At 37.4% G+C, this 26,696-nt stretch overlaps 1 protein-coding gene across 2 annotated transcripts in view; it reads left to right on the top strand.

The window, feature by feature from the left end:
• The window catches only part of ATPsynCF6 (ATP synthase, coupling factor 6), a 49,650-nt gene that overhangs the window by 2,316 nt on the left and 20,638 nt on the right, over positions 1-26,696 (top strand). For both annotated transcript variants that reach the window (XM_090381434.1, XM_090381436.1), the window contains exon 2: positions 13,960-14,134. In XM_090381434.1, coding sequence (XP_090237560.1) covers positions 13,960-14,134 — 175 coding nt within the window. The remainder of the gene's footprint in view (positions 1-13,959; positions 14,135-26,696) is intronic.

The raw sequence follows: 26,696 nt of genomic DNA, 5'->3' as shown, positions 1-26,696 counted from the left end.
GTGCCTCCTCAGGTTCTTAATCTGAGCAAGAGGAAGAATCTCACCAGCATTCAGCTTGCTCAAGCCATTCAAGGCCTTATATACCTCAATCAGATCACCTCACAGGTGCCTACTCTCCAGGTGCTGCAATTTGCAAAACTTAAGCCTTTCTTGGTAAGAGCACCCCTTTGTTCCGCTCACCAATCTTGTTGCCCTTCTTTGTACTTGTTCTAGTAACTCTATATCCTAAAATGAGGCCTCCAGACCTGTACTCTAGGTGTGGCCAGACAATTGCTTTGTATAATGGGATAATCACCTCCGTGTCCCTGCTAGCAGAATTTCTATATATCATTGACAAGACTCTATGACCTGCCCTGACCGCCCGTCTGCACTGCTCAGCGAACTTCATATTCGACTGCACAATTACCCCCAGGTCTTTTTCACTTTCCACTTCCCTGAGTGTAGTACCACACAGTTGGTACATTTGTCTTCGGTTATTGCTACCCATATGCAGTACTTTGCATTTGTCAATGTTAAACTTTAGTTGCCACTTCTCAGCCCATTTGCCCAACTTATCTAGATCCACTTGGAGTAGCATACTGTCTTTACTGTTGTTAACAACCCTACCAACCTTTGTATCATCTGCAAACTTGGACATTAAACCTGATATACCTTCATCGATATCGTTGATAAATATACAAAACAACAATGGCTAAGGGTTTGTTTACTTCCTGTGATAATATAACTGGATAGATCCCGTCCACCCCAGGTGCCTTCCTTATGTTTAACTTCAACAGTTTCTCCTCCACTTTGCTCTCAGTTATTACAAAATCACTTAGCTCCCTGTTAGATTTTGATAAACTTCGGGCACTCCCCTCATTGAATAACTCCTCATTTGTGAATTAGATGCAGAATACTCATTCAGTTTATCAGCTACCTGAGCATGGTCATCAGTAGTCAACCCATCTATATTAAGTGGTCCAATCTGATTCATCCCTTTCCTTCTAAAGTTTATATAAGTAAAGAACTCTTTGCTGTTTTTCTTTGCATCCTTTGCCAATAATTTCTCATAATCTGCCTTCGCCTGCCGAACCTCCTTTGTGACTTGATTACAGACTAGTTTATATCTGCCATAAGCTTCTGTGTCACTTGATACTTTATGTGCATCCCATACATTTTTCTTCTTTGGCATGAGCCTCATTAGTTCATCTGACATCCATTTAGGCCTAAACCTTGAACAGTATTTCTTAGTTGGAATGAAAGCCTAGTAGCCTCCAAAATTAAGTCCCTGAAGGCTTCCCATTTAGAATTTAGCATTGGTAACATCATCAGTTGATCCCACTGTACAGAATTTAAAAACTGTCTGAAACCCCTGTAGTCGCTTTTACGAAAGCAATAGCCATTCCCTTTAGCCTTGATGGTAGTTACATCTTTAAATAATTCCCACATCTGTACATTGTGATCACTGTCACCCAGTGGTTCCTTTATTTTCAAATTCTTAATTAATGCATGAATAATCACTGCTGATAATCAGATCAAGAGTATTACTCCCTCTGGTTGCCTCTCGAACATGTTGCTGTAGAAAACTGTCATCCAATAAATCCACAAAAGCCTTGCTAGTGTGCGAGTGGCCAATCCACAAGTTCCAGTCTATATCTGGAAAGTTGAAATCCCTCATTATAACACATTCTGATTTACTGGCCCACTCTATTTCTCTGCACAATTGCTTATTAAGCTCATCAGATTCAATAGGCCTATAACATACATCTACTCTCATTTTTCCTTTCCCAGTGCTTATGTCACACCAAACAGATTCAACATTGCATTGTCCACCAACATCAGTTGGATACACTTCTTTAGATTTTGGGTTTCGTAACTAACAGCATAACCCCTCCTCCCTTCCTGCCTTGTCTATCCTTTCTGTACACATTGTACTCCCCAAATTCCAATTCTCTGCTTATGTCGGCGTGAAACGACGTCTCTGATATCCCAACAATATCTGCCTTTTATGTCTTGACTAGCACTTCAAGCTCATCAAATTTATTAACTATACTCCTAGCAGTGGTGTACATGCAAGTACAGGTAGTCGTCGACTTACGACTATGTTAGGTTCCGACCGACCGGTCGTAAAGCGATCTGGATGTAAGTCGGACCAGTTTAGGTAAATCAGACACTGTGTACAACACAACTGGTTTACTATTTACAAAAATAAAAAATATATCAAATACTGTATGAAACCTAAAAAATATTTTTTCTTATAGAACTAAACAAAACATATGTAGAAAATAGATAAGAAATATTTTACTGACCACTCTTGCTTGGCTGCGGGTCATCAATGCCGCCACTTGATGTAGTGGGAGTTGTTTTTCTCATAAACATGTTGATTTTTGTCTGAATTGTTTGTTTCCTTTTCTGCTCGTAAATTTCATGGTATGGCCGAAAATCATCTTGTACCATTCGTTCAATCCCTTCAAATTGTTCGTTGTTTGGGTCTATTTCCTCAAAATGTGTAAGAAGTTTATTTAGTAGAGAAAAACCTTCAGATAACCCTCTAGTGGTCAATTTTCTTTCTGGTTCTTCCTCATCTTCATTTTTCTCTTCTTCCATCCTTTTTTCTTCGGCCATTCTTTCTTCTTCCAAAGCGATAAGTTCTTCATTCGTAAGTTCTCCAGATTCTTGCCCTAGCAGCTCCTCAACATCTTCCACTTCAATCTTTAAAGAAAGTTCATTTGTCAGTGTTACAATATTTTCCGTAACCATTTCAAGTTCATGTTCACTATCAAATTCATCAATAATATTAACAAAACGCTGGACAGTTTTTCCAGATTCCATTCATGCATTTCTTTGTCACAGCCTCCCATGCGGCCGCAATATTTTTGATGCATTTATAAATATCGTACTGTTTCCAAAACTCTCACAAAGATAGTTCTTGGTCGGCGTCTGTTGCAGCTATAGCTTGGGCGAAAGTGGTTCGAAGATAGTGCGCCTTAAATGTGGAAATCGCCCCTTGGTCCATAGGCTGAATGAGTGGAGTTGTATTTGGCGGCAAATAAACAACTTTTACATCTGGATGGAGGTGGTCTAGGTGAGGTGGATGGCCAGGTGCATCATCTAAGATTAATACAATTTTGAAAGGAATTTCTTTCTCGAAGCAATATTCACGAACTTGAGGTACAAAACAATTTAGAAACCAGTCTTCAAACAATGTGAGTCGTTCAGGCTTTTCAGTTTGAACGGAAGTATACAGGCAGAGTGTGCTTGTTTACATTCTTGAATGCACGGGGATTTTCAGAATGATAAATTAAAAAAAAGGCTTCAGTTTAAAACCTGCGATGTTTCCGCCAAGGAGCAAAGTCAGCCTATCTTTAAGTGCCTTAAAACCAGGCATGCTTTTGACTTCTTGGTGATTGTAAGTGCGTTCTGGCATCCTTTTCCACAACAATCCAGTCTCATCCATGTTGAAAAGCTGCTCTGGTTGATACCCTTCTTCCGTAATTATTTCATCCAGACTTTTAACAAACTCTTGAGCTCCTTCCACATCGGCACTTGCTGATTCTCCAGTGACTCGAACCCTATGAAGGTTGAATCTACTTTTTGAACCATCCTGTACTTGCTATAAATGTCTGAGTGTAATCTTTTCCGGCACGTTTCTTCAGCGTCTGAAAGAGACTTCTAGCCTTCGACTGCACTGTAAGAAGGCTTAAGGGTGTTCGCTTCTGTATTTGATCTTCCATCCAAAGAAACAATTTTTCCATTTCATGGATGGGCCCTGTATGTTGTTTCGTTATCACTGTTGCTCGCATGGGTGCCGAACTTTTAACGTCTTCACGAATCCTTTCTTTGTCTTTCAAAATTGTCAAAACTGTAGAATAAGATAACTTAAAATCACGTGTGATCGTGTTCACCTTCTTTCCTTCTTCATGCTGCTTGATCACTTTCAGTTTTGTGTCTAAATCAGTGGCCTTTCTTTCTTGACAGGTCTAGGAGTAGACAAAGGCACTTTCCTCTTGGTTAACATGTTTAGGGGTTTTAAAAAAATGTTAATTGTAACACAAATATAACTGAACCAAAAATAGTGAACGTAATGTATGCAAACAGAGATCGAGACGCATTAATCACGACATACATACATCGGTAAGATGTTTTGTTGGATTGTGATGGCAAAGCTGACTAAACGGATTAAGACTAGCTTATTCGAGCCAAACACACGTTACTGGGCAGTGGGCTGACGCTACACACACAACCATTCCCATTAGGCTTCGGGGACCACACGGATAGGACGTGTGAGTGTAGTAGAAAAATCTGAGAGCACTGCATTAAGAGAGGGTTGACGTGCGTATAGCATTCTTCCTAGCAGCAATCTTGTATGTATGCTCAGTTCAGACTGAAACACAGTGCAAGATGCAGTAGCAGTCGTAAGTCGATTGGTCATAAAGCGCATAGGTCGTAAGTCGACGATTACCTGCATAGATGCACCTGTTTCTACTCTTAGTTACCCTAACCCAGCTCATGTATTTATTTGTTCCAGTATAACTCCCAGCAGTCCTGGAAATCTCCATTGCCTTGCTTTCCGGGCTGCTGTTCATTCTAATAGAAGCAGTGCAAGAATCACTTTTGCCTCTGTCTGCGGCCACTGTTAACCTTTTAGTCTGTGTATTCCCCTAAGCTAGCAGTTTTCCGATCCACCTAACACTGCCTCGATAGCATCAGCAAATATTCTTGCACCCTTTCTATTTAAGTATACCCCATTCCTGTAGAAGCAGTCTCTCCTTGTCAACAAGCACAGACCAGGCTGAAAAAAATTCTACCCCTTGAGTCTTGCACAATCTCTCCAAAGCCGAATTGATCAACAATGCTCTCATCATATACTCCCTCCTATCTTGTCTAACATAATAATAGAACATGCATACTAGTTACACAAACATACTTTTCACATTTCCTGCTCTTTTACAGTGGTACTGTTCTTCACAGAGATATGAGATGGAGTTGAACTGACGTTCTAGTAGCCACCCCTTACAAAAACATATGTCCACATGTATATGATTAAAAGGGTCCCACTTGCCGTCTACCATAATATACTTTTGAGAGAACCACATATCAGACTAATATAACCACATTTTCCTGTTCATTTTCATCAATGCTGATGCCAGCTGAATCATTTAACTTGAAATGCTAGCAGGACCTGGCACTTGCTTGGCTTCAAGAATGTTCAGTATTCTTCTGACATCCTTTTGAAGGAAGACCACAAGAGACATTGAATGGAGTGTACTAGGAATGGTAGGAGGTGATTTACCAAGATCATCAATATACAAGTTAGAAGAAAAGTATGATGCTAGCAGGTTAGCTTTAACTTTAGCTGAGGTGGCAATGATCATTTAGCAGTAGGATTAAATTTGAAAGTGTCTGCAGTTTTTCTTAGGATTAAATTCTATTGGAATGAATTGCAGCCTGGAAAGCAAGGTGCCAGGGATTTCACAGACTGCTGGTAATCATCATGGAACAAGTAAATACGGGTTGTGTTAGGGTAACTAAGAGCAGTTGCATGTATACTTGCATGTACACCAAATGCTAGGAGCATAGTAAATAAATTGGATGAATTTGAAGTGCTGTTCAAGGCATCAAATGCAGACATTGTTGGAATAATTTTATTATAGTCCTGTATATCTGCTTTTCTTATGTTTTCTCCCATTTTTATTTTATTTTTTTTTTAGTGAAAAGACACTGATATACTGTATCATTGCATCCTGCAAGTAGGGAGAAGTAAAGTATTGAACTTTTGCATGATAATTCAACATTGTGGAAAATGTGAAGTATATAATACTGAATACTTTTGCCACATCTTTCAGAATTACCATATTAATTTCAAGTAAATGTTGGTATTTATTTCTTAACTTAGCCCTTTTTATATTGTGAGGTTTACCCAACAGTGTCCAAATAATAAATTTCTAGCATTGCTGGAGAGACCAAGGTTTATGCATTCCTGCTATGACTATTCATAATTTTTAATATGGTTTTTCTTTGTAAACCAGTACATGGATGAACTTTGAAAATATTTTGTTGTAGTGAATTTTTTGGCAGAATTGTTTTATTCCAATAAGACTTACAAAGCACTATTAATATGGAAAATCATCCCACCTGGAAATATTTTCATTACAATAAAATTTTTATGGGATTTGACTGCACTGATTCCCCATAGATATAATTGCCCATTGGCTACTCTTAAACAACCAAACCCCAAAGTATTCCCATTAAGAATTAGACAATTTGCAAAATAAATTCAGGCAACCCCTGTATAACCTGGTACTTCTACAACGCTGTTTTGCTCTAACACGATTGATAAATTGTGGCAATCCTTACACAATTAATTACCATCAGGGGTAAAGGAAAAGGTTTTTGCTTCCATAAAGGTGAGTACAGTGGTCTCAGAAAGTTTTTAAATTCTGTACAGTGGGATCAACTGACGATGTCACCAACAGTAAATTCTAAGTGGGAAGCATTCAAGGAATTAATTGTGGATGTTACTAAAAGTTTCATACCTATTAAGAAATATTGTTCAAGGTTTAGGCCTAAATGGTTATCTAATGAACTAATGAGACTCGTAACAGAGAAGAAAAATGCATGGGATGCATATAAATTATCAAGCGACTCAGAAGCCTATGGCAGATATAAGCTAGTCTGTAATCAGGTCGCAAAGGAGGCGAAGGCAGATTACGAGAAATCCTTGGCGAAAGATGCTAAGAAAAACAGCAAGGATTTCTTTACTTATATAAACTTTAAAAGGAAGGGGATGAATCTGATTGGTCCACTTAACATCGATGGTTTGACTGTTGATGATACTGCTCAGATAGCAAACAAACTGAATGATTATTTTGCAACTACAGTCGCACATGAGGAATTATTAAGGTTTGAAAATGGCGGAAGGTTATCAAATTGTAGCAGGATACTTAATGATTTTGTAATAATTGAGAGCAAAGTGGAGGAGAAATTGTTGAAGTTAAACATAAGAAAAGCACATGGGGTGGATGGGATCTATCCAGTTATATTAAAGGAGGCGGCAAAGCAACTAAGCAAACCCTTAGCCATAATTATGAGAGCATCCTTGGACTCGGGGGAGGTTCCCACGGACTGGAGATGTGCAAATGTATCCCCAATTCACAAAGGGGGGATCAAAGGGTGACACGAGTAATTACAGACCAGTTAGTTTAACTTCTGTTCCGGGTAAAATAATGGAGTCACTGGTTAAAAATGCATTGCAGGATCATCTAGACAAGATTGCAGCAATAATTCAGACACGGCATGGGTTTGTTAAGGGAAAGTTTTTGTCTGACAAATTTGATAGGATATTATGATGTGGTTACAAAGGAACTGGATGCAAAAAATAATTTTGATATCATATATTTGGATTTCAGGAAAGCTTTTGACACTGTTGTGCATGGAAGACTATTGTATAAATTGGAGCAGAATGGTATTAAGGGTAAGTTGCTACAATGGATAAAAGGATGGTTAAGTGGGAGAAGACAGAGGGTGGTAATCAATGGGTGCTGCTCTTCGTGGACTAATGTTATTAGTGGAGTCCCACAGGGTTCGGTGTTGGGTCCACTGTTGTTTTTTTTTTTTATCAATGATATTGATGAAGGTATATATCAAGCTTAATGTCGAAGTTTGCAGATGATACAAAGGTTGGCAGGGTTGTTAATGACAGTAATGGCAGTGTGCTACTGCAACAGGATCTAGATAATTTGGGCAGATGGGCTAAGAAGTGGCAACCTTGACAAATGCAAAGTACTGTATATGGGTAGAGGTAACCCCAGAGAAATGTACCAACTGTGTGGTTTTACACTTAAGGTGGTAGAAAATGAAAAAGACCTGGGAGTAATTGTGCAGTCAGATATGAAGTTTTCTGAGCAATGCAGACAGGCTGCCAGGGCAGGTCATGGGGTTTTGTCAATGATATATAGGAATTTTGCTAGCAGGGAAAAGGAGGTGATTGTCCCTCTGTATAAGGCAATGGTCAAGACTGCGTACAGGTCTGGAGGCCTCATTTTAGGAAGGATGTAGATTTGCTTGAGCATGTACAGAGAAGGGCAACAAGATTGGTGAGGGAAATGAAGGGATCCTCTTACTAAGAGAGGCTTAAGTTCTGCAAATTGCAGCGGCTGGAGACTGGGCACCTGCGTGGTGATCTGATTGAGGTGTATAAGGCCTTGAATGTGTTGAGCACGCTGAATTCTGATGGGATTCTTCCACTTGTTCAGATTACTAACCTAAGGGGGCATAAATTCAAATTAAGAAAGGAGATGTGCAGAAATTTGCCTTTAGCCAGCAGGTGGTTAATTGCTGGAACAAACTTCCATCTGTCGTTGTGGAAGTTGATAGGTTGAATAAATTTAAGGAGGAACTGGACAAGCATTTGGAGGGGAATGGTGTGTTTTTTTTTTTTTTTTTTTGGCTGATGCTGCATAAGCTCATACACATGCTTTCTTGCATCACATGCTACTACTACTACAACATGGTACTTATATAACATGGTTAGAAAATTTCGGTAAACCCCACACAACTTGGTATTTTTGAGCTTTTGTGGGGGGGGGGAATTCCTGCTGTTGACGTGCTAGTCAAAAAAAAATATTGAGAAATCCCTCTATTTTATTTTGTTCGGAAATCCCCGTGTTATGTTCTGTGCTTTGAACTTATGGAAAAATTTAGATTTCAAAGTTTTATTATTATTGGATAGCACACCAGGCCATCCAAAAGATTTAAGTCATCCAAACGTTGAAGTTTTGACCCTACCAACTTTGTTCCATTCACAGTTGTACTAGGTTAATACAACTTCTTTCATTCAGCCATTAGATCAAGGCATTATATCCATCTTTACAGCAGAAAATCGTTCCAATGGATTTAGGAAAAAATTTATTCCGAATCTATTGAAGTAATGGAGACATGGAAACATTTCTCAATTGTGAACCGTATCAGAATCATAGCTTTATTGCTGAAAGAAGTAAAAGCGTCAATATTAAATGCATGTGGAAAAATGTACGGCCAGAGTCAGTTCATTCAGAAAATATAGCCAAACTGGCAGAAAAGGGAATCTGTGCGATAGTAGAACTTGCTACATCGGTAGGAGGGGAAGGTTTTGATGATATGACTACTGAAGCCATTGTGGATAGCACAGTTGATAGCATTAGTAGAGGCATTTGATGCAAGAAAGCAAGCTTATGCAGTATCAGCCAAAAAAAAAAAAAAAATAAATAAATAAATAAAAAATAACCACTTCCATTTCACCCCTCTGTTCGTTCGAAATAACTGTCCAGCTGAGCCTTAAACTTATTTAGGCTATCAACTTCCACGACAAGGGATGGAAGTCTGTTCCACCAACCAACCACCCGCTGGCTAAAGGCAAATTTCCGCACGTCTATCCTACATCTGTCTTTCCTCAATTTGAATTTATGCCCTCTCAGGTGATTATTCTGAGCGAGAGGAAAAATCCCATCAGCATTGAGCATGCTCAAACCATTCAAGGCTTTATACACCTCTATCAGATCACCTCGCTGGTGCCTAGTCTCCAGACACTGTAATTTGCAAAACATAAGCCTTTCTTCATAAGAGCATCCCTTTGTTCCATTCACTAATCTTGTTGCCCTTCTCTGTACTCGTTCCAGCAGCTCTACATCCTTCTTGAAATGAGGCCTCCAGACCTGTATACAGTACTCTGTGTGGCCTGACCATTGCCTTATACAAGGGAATAATCACCTCCTTATCCCTGCTAGAAAAATTCCTATATATCATTGACAATACACCATGAGCTACTCTTGCAGCCCGTCTGCACTGCTCAGAGAACTTCATATCTGCCTGCACAACCACGCCCAGGTCCCTTTCATTCTCTACCACTGTCAGTGTAGTACCACAGAGTTGATACGTTGCTCTGGGGTTGCTGTTTCCCATGTGTAGTACTTTACATTTGTCAATGTTAAACTTCATTTGCCACCTGTCAGCCCATCTGCTCAACCTTTCCAGATCCTGTTGCAGCAGCATAGTGTCAGTAGTGTCCTTGACAACCCTGCCTACCTTTGTATCGTCTGCGAACTTCGACATTAAGCTTGATATACCATCATCAATATCATTTATGAATACAGAAAACAATAATGGAACGAACACTGAGCCCTGAGGGACTCCACTAATAACATTAGTCCACGACGAGCAGTGTCCATTGATTACCACTCTGTCTTCTCCCCCTCAGCCACCCCTTTATCCACAGCAGCAATTTGCCTCCAATGTCACACTGCTCCAATTTGTGCAGCAGTCTTCCATGTGCAACAGTATCAAAAGCCTTTCTAAGATCCAAGTATATAATATCAAATTATTCCCCGCATCCAGTTCCTTTGTGATTGCATCATTGTATCCAATCAAATTGGTCAGGCAAGACTTCCCCTTAACAAAACCATGCTGTGTCCGAGCTATAACTGAAGTCTTGTCTAAATGATCCTGCAGTGCTTCTTTAACTAGTGCCTCCATTAATTTTCCTGGAACAGAAGTTAAACTCACAGGTCTATAATTACTTGTGTCAGCCTTTGATCCTCCTTTGTGAATTGGGGTCACATTTGCACATCTCCAGTCTGTGGGTACCTCCCCTGAGTCCATGAAAGCTCTCATAATTATGGCTAAGGGTTTGCTTACTTCCTTTGCTGCCTCCTTTAATATAACTGGATAGATCCCATCCACCCCGGGTGCCTTTCTTGTGTTTATCTTCAACAATTTCTCCTCCACTTTACTCTCAGTTATTACAAGATTCTCTAGCTTACTGCTAGAGTTGAATACACCTCTGGCTTTCCCCTCGCTAAATAACTCCTCATGTGTGAATGTCGATGCAAAATATTCATTTAGTTTGTTAGCTTCCTGAGCAGGATCATCAACAGTTGACCCATCGATATCAAGTGGACCAATCTGATTCATCCCCTTCCTTCTAGAGTTTACATAAGTAAAGAACTCTTTGCTGTTTTTCTTTGCATCCCTTGCCAAAGATTTCTCATAATCTGCCTTCGCCTGCCTAACCTCCTTTGTAACTTGGTTACAGATCAACTTGTATCTATCATAGGCTTCTGTGTCATGTGTTAATTTGTATGTATCCCATGCATGTTTCTTCTTTGCCATATGCCTCATCAGTTCATCTGACATCCATTTAGGCCTAAACCTTGAACAGTATTTCTTAGTTGGTATGTAAAGCCTAGTAACTTCCAAGATAAGTTCTTATAATGCTTCCCATTTTGCATTTGCTGTTGGTAACATCATCAGTTGGTCCCACTGTATAGAATTTAAATACTGTCTCAGTCCATCGTAGTCGCCTTTACGAAAGCAATAACCCTTCCCTTTACCCCTAATGGTAGTTACCTCTTTGAGTAAATCCCACTTCAGCACACTGTGATCACTGCCACCTAGTGGTTCATTTATCTGCAGATTCTTAATGCATGAAGAATCACTGCTGATAATCAAATCAAGAGTATTCCTCCCTCTAGTTGCCTCCCGAACATGCTGATGTAGAAAACAATCATCCAATAAATCCACAAAAGCCTTGCTAGTGTGTGAGTGACCAGCCCCCAAATTCCAGTCAATATCTGGGAAATTAAAATCTTCCATTATAAGACTCTCTGATTTACTGGCCCACTCTATTTCCCTGTACAGTTTCTTATTATACTCATCAGAGTCATTAGGCCTATAGCACACTCCTACTCTCAGTTTTGATCTCCCAATGCTTATGTCACACCACACTGACTCGACACTGCACTGTCCAGCGATGTCCACTGGCTTCACTTCCTTGGATTTTATGTATTTCTTAACTAATAGCATAACCCCTCCTCCCTTCCTATCCAGTCTATCCTTTCTGTAGACGTACTCCCCAAATTCCAGTTCTGCATTCCTTATATCTGTGTGACACCACGTCTCTGATATCCCAACAATATCTGCCTTTGATGTTTTGAGCAATACGTCAAATTCATCAAATTTATTTACTAAACTCCTAGCATTGGTGTACACGCAAGTATACATGCACCTATTTCTATTCTTAGCTACCCTAACACAACCCATGTGTTTACTTGTACCGCAATGACTCCCGGCAGTCTCTGAAATATCCTGCATCTTGTTTTTCAGGCTTCTGCTCATTCCATTAGAAGCAATGCAAGAATCTCTTTCACCTCTGCCAGTGGCTACTGTTAATCTATTCGTCTTTGTCTCCCCCCAAGCTAGCAGTTTTCCGACCCACCTAACACTGCCTCGATAGCATCAGCAAATATTCTTGCACCCTTTCTATTTAAGTGTATCCCATCCCTGTAGCAGCAATCTCTCCTGTTAACAAGTACAGTCCAGGCTGAAAAAAAAAATTCTACCCCTTGAGCCTTGCACAATCTTTCCAGGGCCGAATTGATTGACAAGGCTCTCATCATATACTCCCTCCTATCGTGTCTGGGCAGAATTGCAGACACTTTCAAATTCAACCCTATTTCACGGCTTTTTTTCAACAGTGACCCGTACTTGTTAAGCAATTCTGCCGGTCTCCTACTCTTGATATCATTAGTGCCAACGTGTACAACTATATCACCTTTTGTGCCCTTAAAAGATGATATCTGCTCTACGTCATCAACCTTTGCCCCTGGCAGACATACCCTGGTCCTGTTCACCTATCCTTTTTACAAAGCATGTTCCCCGTTTCCCTGACAATAGAGTCACCAACAACTACTAGTTCCTTTGGGACCAGCGCATTCTGCCTTGGGGGTTGCCGCTGTGTTGCACGCAACACAGCAATAGAATCGCCCTCCTCCCCACACCGGGTGGAAAAGACCTGAGTTTGAATCATGGCGATGATGGGAGGAATTTTTATGGGTATTTTTCATAATGTGGCTGAGTTAATCGGGCTCAGGCGAGGGTGGCATGGTTTTTTCTCCTGGAATCTTGGGGTTTTTCATTCAGCAAAACAGAAAATCAGCCTCAGGACACGTACAATTAATAGACAGTATACACAGAGTAACATGGCCTTAATCACCTATGCTACAAAAAAAATTTTAAAAGATATGATTACTGAAGAAGTTCAAGAATTATTGGTAGAAAAAGAGACTGACAAAGCAGATTTGTTGGAAATGGCATCGGAGGTAAAACCAAATAAATTCAGAGGATGATAGTGGAGATAAATTCTAAACTTCCAAATTTTACACTAAAACGGGAAGGCATACAGTTAGCCAAGCAATTAGAATCTTTTTTTTTGAATGTAGATTCTTGAATGAAAGAAGCCAAAAGTTCAAAAGGGAGCTTCAAAAAATGCTTAGTTCCATACAATGAAATTCATAAAGATTTATCAAGCAAAAGCAAACAAATCTAGATTACTGATTTTTTAAAGACAGTAGAAGATACACGAAATCTAGAATGGTGTATTTTTTTAGTTTTTGGAACGTAATCCCCGTTTTGTACTTTTTCTTAGTCCTGTATAACACAGTTTTGCACAACATGATATTTTATAGGAACCTAACTACTGTGTTATACAAGGGTTACCTGTACACAAAACCATAATTATTTTATGTAGCCCATGTTTGGCAGTTTGTTATTTATTTAAATATATTTTGATTAGTTTTTTGCTTTATTATAATAAGTCAAGCATGTACCTTGATAGAGCAGCTTTTGTATATTTCAATTTTGAAAACTTACATGTGGCTGATTAATACATTCTTTTTGCTAGAATCCCAGTGAAAGCTAGTGAATCTAGTATAACTAAAGGATTAAAAATTCACAACTGAAAATTACTTGCTTGTTGTTTTTAAAATGTCTCACTACTGATTTTTGAGCATTCAAATAGATTTAAAAATCCTCTGTTCATAGTGCCTTAAAAGTATGATTTTATTCCACTTATAATATTATTTATATCTAATTACATTATCTACACAAAAATTTCCAATTTGTATGCATTAATTTGTGTAAATATAATTTTTGTGTTTCTGTTTTTAGATAAAATGTTTGTAGAAAGAATCACTCCTCATCTAATGATAATAAAAAACAGCTTATATAAGGGTCTATCCAGAAATTTTGGTGGCACAAGTGTTGTTCTGCAGAAGGTAGCATTAACAGATCCAATCCAGAAACTTTTTGTTGATAAACTAAGAGAATATGGGCAGAAAAGCAAGTAAGAATAGTAGACAAACTGCTGCTTTATTCATTTATACAGAGATTTTAAAATACATTTTGCACAGTAAATTAATATCAGAAATGGTTTTATCTATATTACTATTATTAGACTGCCATCTTAATTCCATTTCTCAAGTTGTTTTTTGTGGTGCAGAATTTGTGGTGCAACTGCACCACAAAAAACAACTTTAGAAATGGAAGATGTTGACAAATTATGGCATTTTCCTATGTTTTTACAATTACTTGTCCATGTTGTATATTGCCCTTCGATATGTACTGGAAGACATTAAATGGAAAAACATCTGGCTTAAAAAAAATTGTAAAAAAAACTTAAGTGTAACTACCCTCCACTTTGAGCTGTAATGACATTAATAATCTTTTTTTTTTTTTTGTGTAGTCTGGAATCTTTCTCTACCTCTTCTATAAGGCTGCATGTAATTATCTGCTTGAATTAGAATGTCTTGTTCTGGCTCTCGATTATTGTTCCAAAATATCCTAAAGTGTTGAGTTGGATTCAAATCTTGGCTCTGGGCTCGAATGGCATATTATTCTTAATAGCCACATGTTGAAAGGAAGCCTGAGGCTTATGCTGCAGCAGAAAAAAAAAAAAAAAGTTCCCGAGTTATCCTGAGAGAGAGAGAGAGAGAGAGAGAGAGAATGTCAAAAGTAGAGGGGAATCACCAAGAAAGAGAAGAATCGTGATATCCAGCTCAGGACCATGAGTGTGCCAAGCCCATACCAGCTATCTTCTGAAACCTCTGATGTACTGACTGTGCTTTGTGGCCCAGATATCAGTTTAGCCAATCTCCCAAGAATGCCAAAATATAGGCAAAGCAGAATTGTTCAGAATATCACAATAGATGACTGTATTTATGATTTCACTGATGACAACCAGTATACCAAATTCAAACCATGTAAAACAGGCCCATGCCATAATACCACTGCCACTGAATTCTGTTAGTGCAAATAGTCTTGGTGAAACAAATTTTTGGGCATATGTCACACCCAGATGCATCCATTCTCCACATTAAGATAGGTAGTATTGTGCATGGCTGGGAGAGAGCTTCAGCTTATAAGTAGCACAGTAATCCATTTTGTGAAATGTTTTTCTGATGGTTGATTGGTCCTATACACATTTACTTGTTTTTTAGCTGTCCTGAAATCAACTTATTAAGGGTTCCTTCTCAGTTTCATCATGTAATTACCAAAGACCATTTTTTTTTTTATTTTTATATTTTTTTTTCAAACACATCAGAGTTTTCAAAAAATGGCCTTACATTTGCTGCAGTGCACCAACTGATATAGAATATATACCACATTGTATTTTCTAGTACAGTCAGTCCTCGTATAGCACGATAGTTGTGTTCCTAGAAACTCTCGTGCAATATAAACAACAGGCCCTATGGGAAAGATGGGGTTAGGTGCCGACCACCCAAGATTGAACAGATATTTTTAACCAAAACATTACCAAACACAATAAATAATCGTAAAAAAATACTTACGTATTTTATTACGACTATTACGTAATAAAATATTGCTAATGCTTTTGCTTCTATCGTAAGCAAACTTGTTTTCTGTTTGATTTTCTATCCAAACGGATGACAGGCGTTCCATCTCTTCCAATTCTTTGTGTCTTTATCTAATGGATTTTAATTACACTTTGAGTTGTTACTGCTATGAAAGTTGTTTTTATTTTCTCTGCATTCTTTGTAATTCTCGGCGTTGTCTCATTTAGGTCTGTAGCACATGCAATATCGCATGGTCTTTCCTTTTGCTCAAAGCGTTTCACAATTTCATATTTTTTCTATATCGACAGAGGCGGACTGGCCATAAGCCTTACCAGGGGAAACCCCGGTGGGCCGGAGGCCAGTGTGATTTTGGCCATAAACCATAGTATGAGGCCACTACAAATTTTCCCAGGTAAGAATTTTTGACCCAGTCCGCCTCTGTTTATCGATATTGCTTTTTTTCTTTTTCTCTGAATCTGCAGTGTCTTCACCAGGACGCTTCCTTTTCACACCTTTTAAGTATTTTACTCATTTTTAGGGAATAAAGCACAATTACTAGATGATGAGGCACGCTTGATACACATAAACAAAGCTGCACGCGTGTAGCAACTGAATAAACAACACCGTAAAGACAGATATACACTATTAACACCTCACATTTTACTAAAGCACATTTCTAGGGGTTACTACCATAAAACAATAAAAACAATTTCCAGTTGCGTTTCTGCTAATGGAATCTGTTATAAACTGGTAGTAAACTCGATCTAATTGCATTTGCGATTATACCGATGCTGGAATTGTGTTGGTTTTTATTATTATGGGGAAATGTGTTTCCCCTTCACTGACATAAAAAACAAATACATTTTCAGAATCTTCTCTTCTTTCCTATCGTGTTGTGTTCGGTTGGGGTGATTCTGCGTTCGACTGCCATTTCTTGTAAACACAAAGGCGAATCGTGCATAAGCGAATTCAGTTCGTGTTAAATAAGATATCATTCCCCTATTTATAAATCGTGTATGATCGAATTCGTGTAGTGTAAACACGTGTTATATGAGGACTGACTGTACAGTGTTTCTCAACCTGTGTGCCATGTGAGTATGCTTCAAGAGTGTTGCAGAAAATGCAAATTAATAAATCTAAGTTTTATAATAAAAATTAATTAAAACAAAAAATTCATTTATTTATGCTGCATGGATCTGAGTGCAGTTAACGTGATGTCACATTTTGATGCCTAGTACTATATTTGTTCACCTATACTACACAAACAATAAATGTATTATTAAGTAAATCCAACAGAAATAGCTTCCTGTTTATGAATATAGTAGTGATTGTAGTGTGCCACAAAATTTTAGCATCTTTAAAAGTGTGCCACAGCAACTAAAAGGTTGAGAAACACTGTTCTAGTAGGGTCCCTTTATGTTCCCTTGTGTGTTGTCCGAAGAAGAGAAAAGATGCTATTGCAATTTGGTTTACTTATCCTTTTTAAAGCCTTGTTTCCTTTGTGTGTTGCCTTAGAAATGTTAAAAATGCTACCATTTAGTTTACTTAACCCTTTTAAAGCCATGAACACTTCCGGCTAGGTCACCATGCAGATGTTTAGTTTCCAGACACTGTATTTATTGATGACCCCAATCTTTCTTGTTAAGAATACCTATTTAAAAAAAAAAAAAAAGTTCTTGTTTATACACTGGCACAACCACCAAGTCAGTGGAGTTTACAATAAATCAATCAATACAAATGTTAATATATTTAGCAGTTACAGGCTTGAACCCGGCCCACTCAAAAGAGCATGTGCTACTGAACTCGGGTTCCCGACCACTCGATTACATCAGGCCTATGCCCTACCTAATCATTATTGTGCTTCTCTGCACCCTTTCCAATAGATTTACATATATCTAAAATGAGGTTTCTAAACCTATATATATGCATTTTCCAATGTGACCTGACCATTGCTTTATACAATGTTGAGTGGCAATCATCCCTTTGTACCTGATAGCAAATTTCCTGTATACAGGTAGTTCCCGACTTTACGAGTTAATTCATTCCTAGCGCGTGCTCGTAAAGCGGGAATTGTTTTCCCATAGACGTAATGTTAAAATCACGGGTTATGTTCTCAACAATAAAATTAATTAGCTAATTAGTTTATGCTTAAACAATGATTGATTTATCCAAAGAAATAGAAACATAGCTTGTAAAATCAAGCAAATTATAATAATAAAGAAATTATTTAGGACTTACAAACGTTAAAGAATGTTTATTCTTCATCATCATCGACTAAATGCACACTCATTGATCACTCATTGTTGTCTCGGCACTCGTTGTTGGTCTGTTGGAGGCACAAGGAGTCGTCTTCTTTAGAAATACGTTCAGGCATTTGTTTCCAAGATATTCTTCTCTTTTCTTTATAAATTTCACGATAGCATGTATAAGCATTTTTTAAATCTCTAGCAACTTTCCTAGTATGCTCCAAATTTGAATCTTGTGACTCTAAAATCTCAATTGCTTTTTCTATGTGTTGAAAAGCTTCATCTAGCTCCTCGGGAGTGAAGGAACGACCAGGAGTTTCAGCTGTTAAATCTTCTTCTTCCTCAGCTTCTTCACATTTTGCTATTTCAAAGAGGTCTTCATTTGTGAGCTCTCCATTGTGTGCTTGAAACAGATCAGTGACATCAGTTGAAGAAACATCAAGCTGCAATTGGTTAGCAATCTGCTTCTGTTTCATTTTGTACGATCTCTGCTGGTTCTTGAAATCCTTAAATTATCAATAAATTGAGTACACAGGTTATTCCAAACACCCTTCAAGTTCTCTGTAATTTTGTTCCAGGTTCGTTCTATTGTTTTAATTGCATCTAAAATATAGAATTCTTTTCAAAATTCTTTAACAGTTGGACCTCCCTCCTCTTGCATTAATTAACATGTCAAATGTCTCCCGAAGATAGTGCACTTTAAACGTTTAAATAATGCTCTGGTCCATTGGCTGAAAAAGTGGTGTCGCATTTGGTGGCAAAAAATTTATTTTAACAGTAGGGTGGTCATGTTGCAGAAATGGTGGGTGGCAGGTGCATTATCTAAAATCAGAATCACCTGAAAAGGAATATTTTTATCTTCACAATATTGTTTTACTTCAGGCACAAAGTGATGCGAAAACCAATCTTGGAATAAAGGAACGAAGAGAAAATTCTGAAAATTTATTTATGTTTTTTATATGATTAAAGATTTCAGTGAAGGGGAAACACATTTCACCATAATACCGTAATGTAAAAAACCCACACAATTCCAGCTATTGATATTTTCGTAAATACAGTAAGATGGAGTTTACTACCCATTTATAATTGATTACATTACAGAAAAGCTCAATAAACCGGAAAGTGCAAATTGGTTTTATTGTTTTATTGGTAATGACCTCCAGAAATGTTTCAGAAAAATATCATGAAAGCATTCGAACATGATTCTTATAACAGAACATATGATAATGATGAAAGTGTAGTGCATTTCAATGATTTGAATTGGTGTTACAATTTTACAATTTTCAATTTTCTTTTACAAATTTTGTATTGAAAATTGTAAAAACTTTTACAATTTTCATTACAAAAATGAGCTTTTAGAGAGATAAAAATCTTAGTTATATAGCGAAAATTTCAACTTCCGAGGTCTTGGTACAAATTACCAAAAAACGATGTGTTATTGGGTTCACATTACGATATTTTTGCGATACAATGGTGCCTCTGGAACGGATTAATATCGTAGTGGGGGTACACTATATTGTATAGCTAAGAGCTTGGTTTGAAATGCGGTATTTATGAATATTTAACATTCGTTTTTTTTGCAATTAATGCTCATATTTTCGATTTTGTGAATACATGATACTCGAGGAAAAAAACTCAAACCTGGGAACTCGTAAAGCAAAAACTCAAAGCGGGAACTGCCTGTAATATTGACAAAGACCCACAAGCTGTTTTAGTATCCTGTCTGCCCTACTGAGATGTAGGGGTGGTAGTAGTAGTAGTGGCATGTGATGCAAGAAAGCAAGTGTTATGAGCTTATGCAGCATCAGCCAAAAAAAAAAAAAAAAAAATCTTTTTTCATTATCATCTTTCCCTGAGTTTGGTGCTACTCCAAACATTATATTATTCTGGGATTTAAAAAAAAACAAAAAAAAGGTAAACTGCAGCCATTATCAATTCACTGCAGGATGGAAGCCTCCTCAATGATTCGTGTTTAATGAAAATGGACCATAATCTACCACTCTGGTCCAGTGTGGGTTGGCAGATCGACCGTATTTAGCAGTCAAGGGCTTGAACCTCGGTCTACTCAAAGAGCGTGTACTACTGCATTCAGGCTCCTGACCACTCAGCTGCGGAGGCCACTTTTTTGGATAGCATTCTGAGATTAATGCTACCAAAATTAAGCCCTCATTCTAGAATTCTGTGTGCTTTACTGTATACAGTCAGTCCTCGTATAGCACGATAGTTGCGTTCCTAGAAACCCTCGTGCAATGCAAAATCGTGCAATATAAACAACAGGCCCTATGGGAAAAATGGGGTTAGGTGCTGACCACCCAAGATTGAACACACACATTTGTAACCAAAAAATTACCAAACACAATAAATAATTGTAATAAAATACTTACGCATTTTATTACGACTATTACGTAATAAAATATTGCTAATGCTTTTGCTTCTATCGTAAGCAAACTTGTTTATTGTTTGATTTTCTATCCAAACAGATGACAGCCGTTCCATCTCTTCGAATTCTTTGTGTCTTAATCTAATGGATTTTAATTACACTTTGAGTTGTTCCTGCTATGAAAGTTGTTTTTATTTTCTCTGCATTCTTTGTAATTCTCAGCGTTGCCTCATTTAGGTCTGTAGCACGTGCAATATCACATGGTCTTTCATTTCGCTCAAAGCGTTTCACAATTTCATATTTTTTCTCTATCGACAGAGGCGGACTGGCCATAAGCCTTACCGGGGACACCCCTGTGGGCCGGAGGCCGGTGTGATTTTGGCCATAAACCATAGTACGAGACCACTATAAATTTTCCCCGGCAAGAATTTTTGACCCAGTCCGCCTCTGATTTTCGATATTGCTTTTCTTTTTCTCTCTGAATCTTCAGTGTCTTCACCAGGATGCTTCCTTTTCACGCCTTTTAAGTAAAAATTATTTTACTCATTTTTAGAGAATAAAGCACAATAGGTGGTAGATGACTTTCATCAACCGGTGAAATACCACCACTTTGCTTATTGGAGGCTTGAAGTGGTGAAACCCATGTTTAGTCTCTAGAGCAAAGTTTCCGGCATCCCCCTCCCCCCATACTTCTCCTTCAACCCATGCACGGTACTAAGTACTATAGGTTTTGATACCTTTCGTGTTTGGGGTTTTCATAAAAAAAAAAAAAAAAAAACTTACAAAACGAGGTGGCACGCTTGATACACATAAACAAAGCTGAATAAACAAAGCAACTGAATAAACAACACCATAAAGGCAGAGATTAACACCTCACATTTTACTAAAGCACATTTCTGGGGGTTACTACCATAAAACAATTTCCAGTTGTGTTCCTGCTAGTGGAATCTGTTATAAACTGGTAGTAAACTCGATCTAATTGCATTTGCGATTATACCGGTAGCTGGAATTGTTGGTTTTTACGTTATTATGGTGAAATGTGCTCCCCTTCACTGATATAAAAAACATAAATACATTTTCAGAATCTTCTCTTCATTCCTATCATGTTGCATTCGGTGGGGGTGATTCTGCGTTCGACTGCCATTTCTTGTAAACACAAAGGCGAATCGTGCATAAGCGAATTCGGTTCATGTTATATAAGATATCGTTCCCCTATTTATAAATCGTGTATGATCGAATTCGTGTAGTGTAAACACGTGTTATACGAGGACTGACTGTACTTGGTTACCCTCTTTTGTCATTTTTCAGTTCAGCTGCCTAGTTTATCTAGATATTTTTGGAGTAGCATACCATCTTGCCCACCTTTGTGTCATCAGCAAACTAAGACATTAAACTTGAAATACCTACATCAAGGTCATTTATAAGTATTAAAAATAGTAAGAGGTCCAACCAAAAACACTGTGGTAACCCATAACATTAGTCCATAAAGAGCAGTGGCTATTTATAACTACTCTGTCTCCTGTGATTTAACCATTCCTTTATCGATAGTAGTAACTTGCTCCAGTGCTACATTTATACAACAATCCTTTGTATAGAACATTATCAAAAGCCTTGCTGAAATATAAGTACAGGTAACCCTCGTATAACGCGGTACCTATACAACGCGGTTTATAAATTGTGGCTACCCTTGTATGATGCAGTCGTGGTTTCGATATAACACGATCTACAAATTGTTGTATCGCTTATTTTCACACACACCACGCGACTTAAAAATCAAACTTTATGTTCGTTAAATTTGTGTCTGCTCGTATAACGGGTGTAGTTGCCAGAACCGAATTTATATAAGGGGAATCACGCAAGTACATACATATTTTTTTATGTAGTGCCAATTTTTTACCTTATAAAGAGTTAATTGTTGTGCAAGTGGTTAAAAATAGTGAATTTATTCAGAGAATACCCCTTGGCAAATAAAAAATCAGTTTTTTTATAGTAATTGCCACCAAAACTGCAAAAGAAGGAAAAAAACCAACATTGAAAAGAAAATTCATTTTTTCTCAAAATTAAAATCTTGGATCGGTTGAGAAATGGAGAAAAACAAGGAGTTGTTGCAAGGAAATTAATCAACAATCCGTACAATCAAACAAAATGAGCAGAAAATCAAAGATAGTGTTATTGCTGGGTCAATGATAAGTGCAAAGCGCATTGCTTATGTACGCGATATTTTAATGGAAAATATGGAGAAATCTCTAATGATTTGGATTGAAGATTGCACTCACAAGAAAATGCCTTTGAGTGGAAACCTTATTAAACAAAAAGCCCTCAAAATTTATCAATATTTAAAATAACTTGAACAAGATTTTTCAGAATAAAGCTCTCAGCATGAATTTTGTGCCAGTAAGGACTGGTCCGAAAATTTTAAAAAGCGATTTTCTTTGCATAATCTTCAGCTTCAAGGAGAATCAGGACACGTAGATGCTGCCCGAAAATTCCCAGAACTTTTAAAAATCATTAAAGAAGGTGGATATAGTGCAGACCAGGTATTCAATGAGGACGAATTTGGGTTAAACTGGAAAAAAATGCCAAAACAAACTTATATATCGAAAAATGAAAAAACAGCTCTTGGATTCAAAGTTTCTAAAGACAGAATTACTTTACTGTTTTGTAGTAATGCGTCAGGTGATTACATGGCAAAACCAATGTTAATTAACCGACCTTTAAATCCTCGTGCTATGAAAGCGATTGACAAGTCCACCCTCCCTGTTTATTGGAGAGCCAACAAAAAGGCATGGCTTACAGCTAGCATATTTGAAAATTGGTTTTTTAACTGTTTTGTGCCTGATATAGAAAGATACACAAAGAAAAAATTGAATTTAAAATTTTACTAATTTTAGATAACGCACCAGGGCACTCAAAAAATGTAACCCATCCAAATATTAAAATAATTTATTTGCCACCTAATACAACATCACTTATTCAATCCCTTGATCAAGGGATAATTTCAACATTTAAAGCGTATTATATTCGTCAAACATTCAAATTAATTTTGGAAAAAATGGAATCTAATCCAAACATGACACTACCTCAAGTGTGGAAAGAGTTTTCAATATTTAATTGTGTAAAAATTATTTCTCTATGTGTAAAGGAGTTTAAACCCTCTACACTGAAAGGTTGCTGGAAAAAAATATGGCCTGGTGTCGTCCTTAATCAAAATTTCGTACCTCCTGTGGATGCTGAACTAAGTCATATAACAAACCTGGCACACATTTGTGGTGGCGAGGGATTTTCCAATATGGTTGAAAATGAAATTCGTGAATTAATTGATGAAGAAACAGATTTAAATGAGGAGGAATTGGTTCAATTAATAGAAGACTGCAAACCAAATACAAATGGTGAGGAAAGTTCTACTGAAGATTCTGATTGTGCTGAGTCTGTTAAAGAGTTGTCTAAAGAAATTAGCAGAAGGACTAAATTTGGCACAAAAGTTAGGAAGTTTTACGGATAATGATCCCTCAATAGAGTGCTCGGAAAAATTCAAAAGACAATTGGACAGTTGTGTAGCTCCATATTATAAACTTAATAAAAAATTGCAGCATAGTGGTAAGCAAGGTCTTATTACCGACTTTTTGATAAGAAAACCAGCTGAAGTACCCAGTGAGAATTATACAAATGATGTTGAAGAGATTTCAAGTGATAACGACATCCGGCCACTCATAAATAAAGAATATCTACGAAATATTTTTTCTGAAGACAGTGATGACGATTAAAATATCCATTTCTTTAATTTTGCATTAAAGAAATGGATATTTTAATTATGCATTATGTGCAATGAAATTTATGTACAATTCCTAATTTTTATAATTTTATGCTATGTATTTGTTAAACAGTTAGTTACATGCATTCTTGAATGAATAAAATATGTTTTTGTTGAATGTCATTGTTGTTTTTATAATTAAAAAAACACTATGGAACAACCCTACATTTTATATAAAACCTGAACCTCATATAACGCGATTTCTGTAATGTGTGATATTTCTGGAACCAAACCTCCACGTTATACAAGGGTTACCTGTACATAATATCAGAATTATTCTTGGCATCTGTTTCTTTTCTATCCCTTCACGAACACTCAGTGACAGATAGATGTACCTATAATATGACTTGAACCCAGAGACCACATATTATTGTATATGCGATATTACAGGATATAGCATTGAAAATAAAGCTTACATTTGCAATATCCAAATCTGCTGTCATCTGTTTGTTCTGTCTCCCATAGCAGTTACAGCTAAAACTCAGAACTTGGATATTTCCAGTAGACATATTCTGAGTGTTTCTCAAATAAGCACTGGTGAAGAAGAAAGCATCAAAGATGACAACAGTTTACACAAGTGGAATTGAACAGTATGAAATAGGACTTTGATCTTCTAAACACTTCAGCACGGCCCTTAGATTCCAGGTTCAGTGAAATTAATCTGTCACCTGACACTTCATTGGTTTGACTGTGCTATCAGTATCTGTGACTACTTGCTAAAGCAGCAGGAGATTGGTATTTTGCCCCATTTTCTTAAGGAATTCCCATTTTTTTCCCTTTGTATTTTGTGACATATTATTTATTATTGGTGTAGGTACAGAGAAAAGGAATTCATTCTTTCAATCTTGTTTTGTATTCTGAACACCTTTGACCGAGGAGGCAAGTACAGAAGGGCAGTAGCACATGCATTTTAAGTTGACTGTGGTTTTGAGCCCACATCAAGACTGCCAAATATAGTTAATGATTGTATTCACTGCCAAAATGATTAGGAGTAAATTCCTCTGACCTAGCAGTCATGTCAGAGTGTAAACAGAGTGGAAATTAGGTCAGTAATCTTAGTTTCTCACAAGTCTAGCTTAAATGTGGGGATCCCCTCCTGGTTAGATAGCCTCAGACCATTCATTGGCCCATGAATCTTTCTAAAAAAATAAAATGGAAGAGAATACACTAGGGTAAAAAAAATGAGGCAGTAATGGCTGTTGGGTTGGGTGTTTGAAAAGGGATTTGTTTGATGGATGAGCATGGAATTAAAAATAGTGCAAATTCGTACATATACAAAATAAGTCAACCTCCAAATTTGATTTAACGACAGCATTGTTTCATACATTAAGTATGTTCTTAATACTCGGACTGAGTATTCAAAATACACCCATATCCGTTCTGCTTTGTGTTGATTTTATGAATCAACACAAATATTGTGTTGATTCATAAATAACTGGGTATACGTGGCTTGAAATGCAGTGTTTATGAATGTTTAACATTCATTTTTTGCAATTAATGTTCATATTTTCTATTTTGTTGATACTGGAAAATAAAAACTTGTAAACCTGGGAAACTGCCTGTATATCATTATCTCCCCCAAAACTACCGTTATGAGGGAGTGTATTGAACCATCAAAGTTAATTATGGGGCACCTTTGGACTCTGGGAAGATTCCTTTGGAATGGAGAGGTGCCAATACATAAAAGCAGTTCTAAGAGCAAAGTTGGTAACTACAGACTGGTTAGTCTGCCTTCGGTGGTAAGAAAAATCTTAAGGCAATGATTGAGAGTGTGATCCAATGATGTTTAGATAGATGTGCATTCTGAAGGACACACAACATGGCTTTGTTAAGGATAAATCATACTGAACTAACTTAGTAGGCTATTTTGACACAGCTACTCATGAGCTGGAGTTAGGGAATAATTTCGACATAGTTTATTTGGGCAAAACATTTGCCTCATCCCTCGTGGGAGATTACTGTATAACCTTGAACAGGTTGAGATTACTGGTAAGATTCTATAATGAATTACGAGGTGGCTACAGTGCAGAAGGCAGAGGGTTGTGATTAATGGATAATCTTCAGACTGATGTAACATCATGAGTGGGGTTCATCCCCCAGGGATCAGTTCTTGGACCACCGTTGTTTATCATTTTCATGAATGACATTGACGAAGGGATAGAAGCCATATTGTCAAAATTTGCAGATGTAAAGATTGGCAGTCATTAATGATCAGTGCCAGGCAGTGCTCCCTCAGGATGACTTGAACAGACTTCAAAAGATGGTCAGAGAGGTGGTAGCTATGTTTTAATCCTACTAAATGCATTCTTACAATTGGAGAATAGCAACCCTAAAGTAAATTATGCACTTGGTGAGGTTGAATTAAAAACAGTGGAGAAGGAAAGGGATCTGGGAGTAAAAATAATGGCAGATATGAAGTTTTCTGAACAGTGTAAACAGGCAGCCAGGAAAGCCTGTGGTATCCTATTGGTGATTTATGAATGTTATCCTGTAGAGATAGGGAGGTCATAATCCTACTGTATAAGGCAGTTGTAAGGCTGCATTTGGAATACTGTGTTTAAGTATGGAAACCTCATCTGAAAAAAGACTTGAGCTTCTTGGAAAGGTCCAAAGAT

The sequence above is a fragment of the Mastigoproctus giganteus genome, chromosome 9 (genome assembly GCF_048544385.1).
Source record: "Mastigoproctus giganteus isolate SK-2022 chromosome 9, ASM4854438v1, whole genome shotgun sequence".
NCBI classification, from domain to species: Eukaryota; Metazoa; Arthropoda; class Arachnida; order Uropygi; family Thelyphonidae; genus Mastigoproctus; species Mastigoproctus giganteus.
This window is presented reverse-complemented; position numbering and strand designations above follow the sequence as displayed.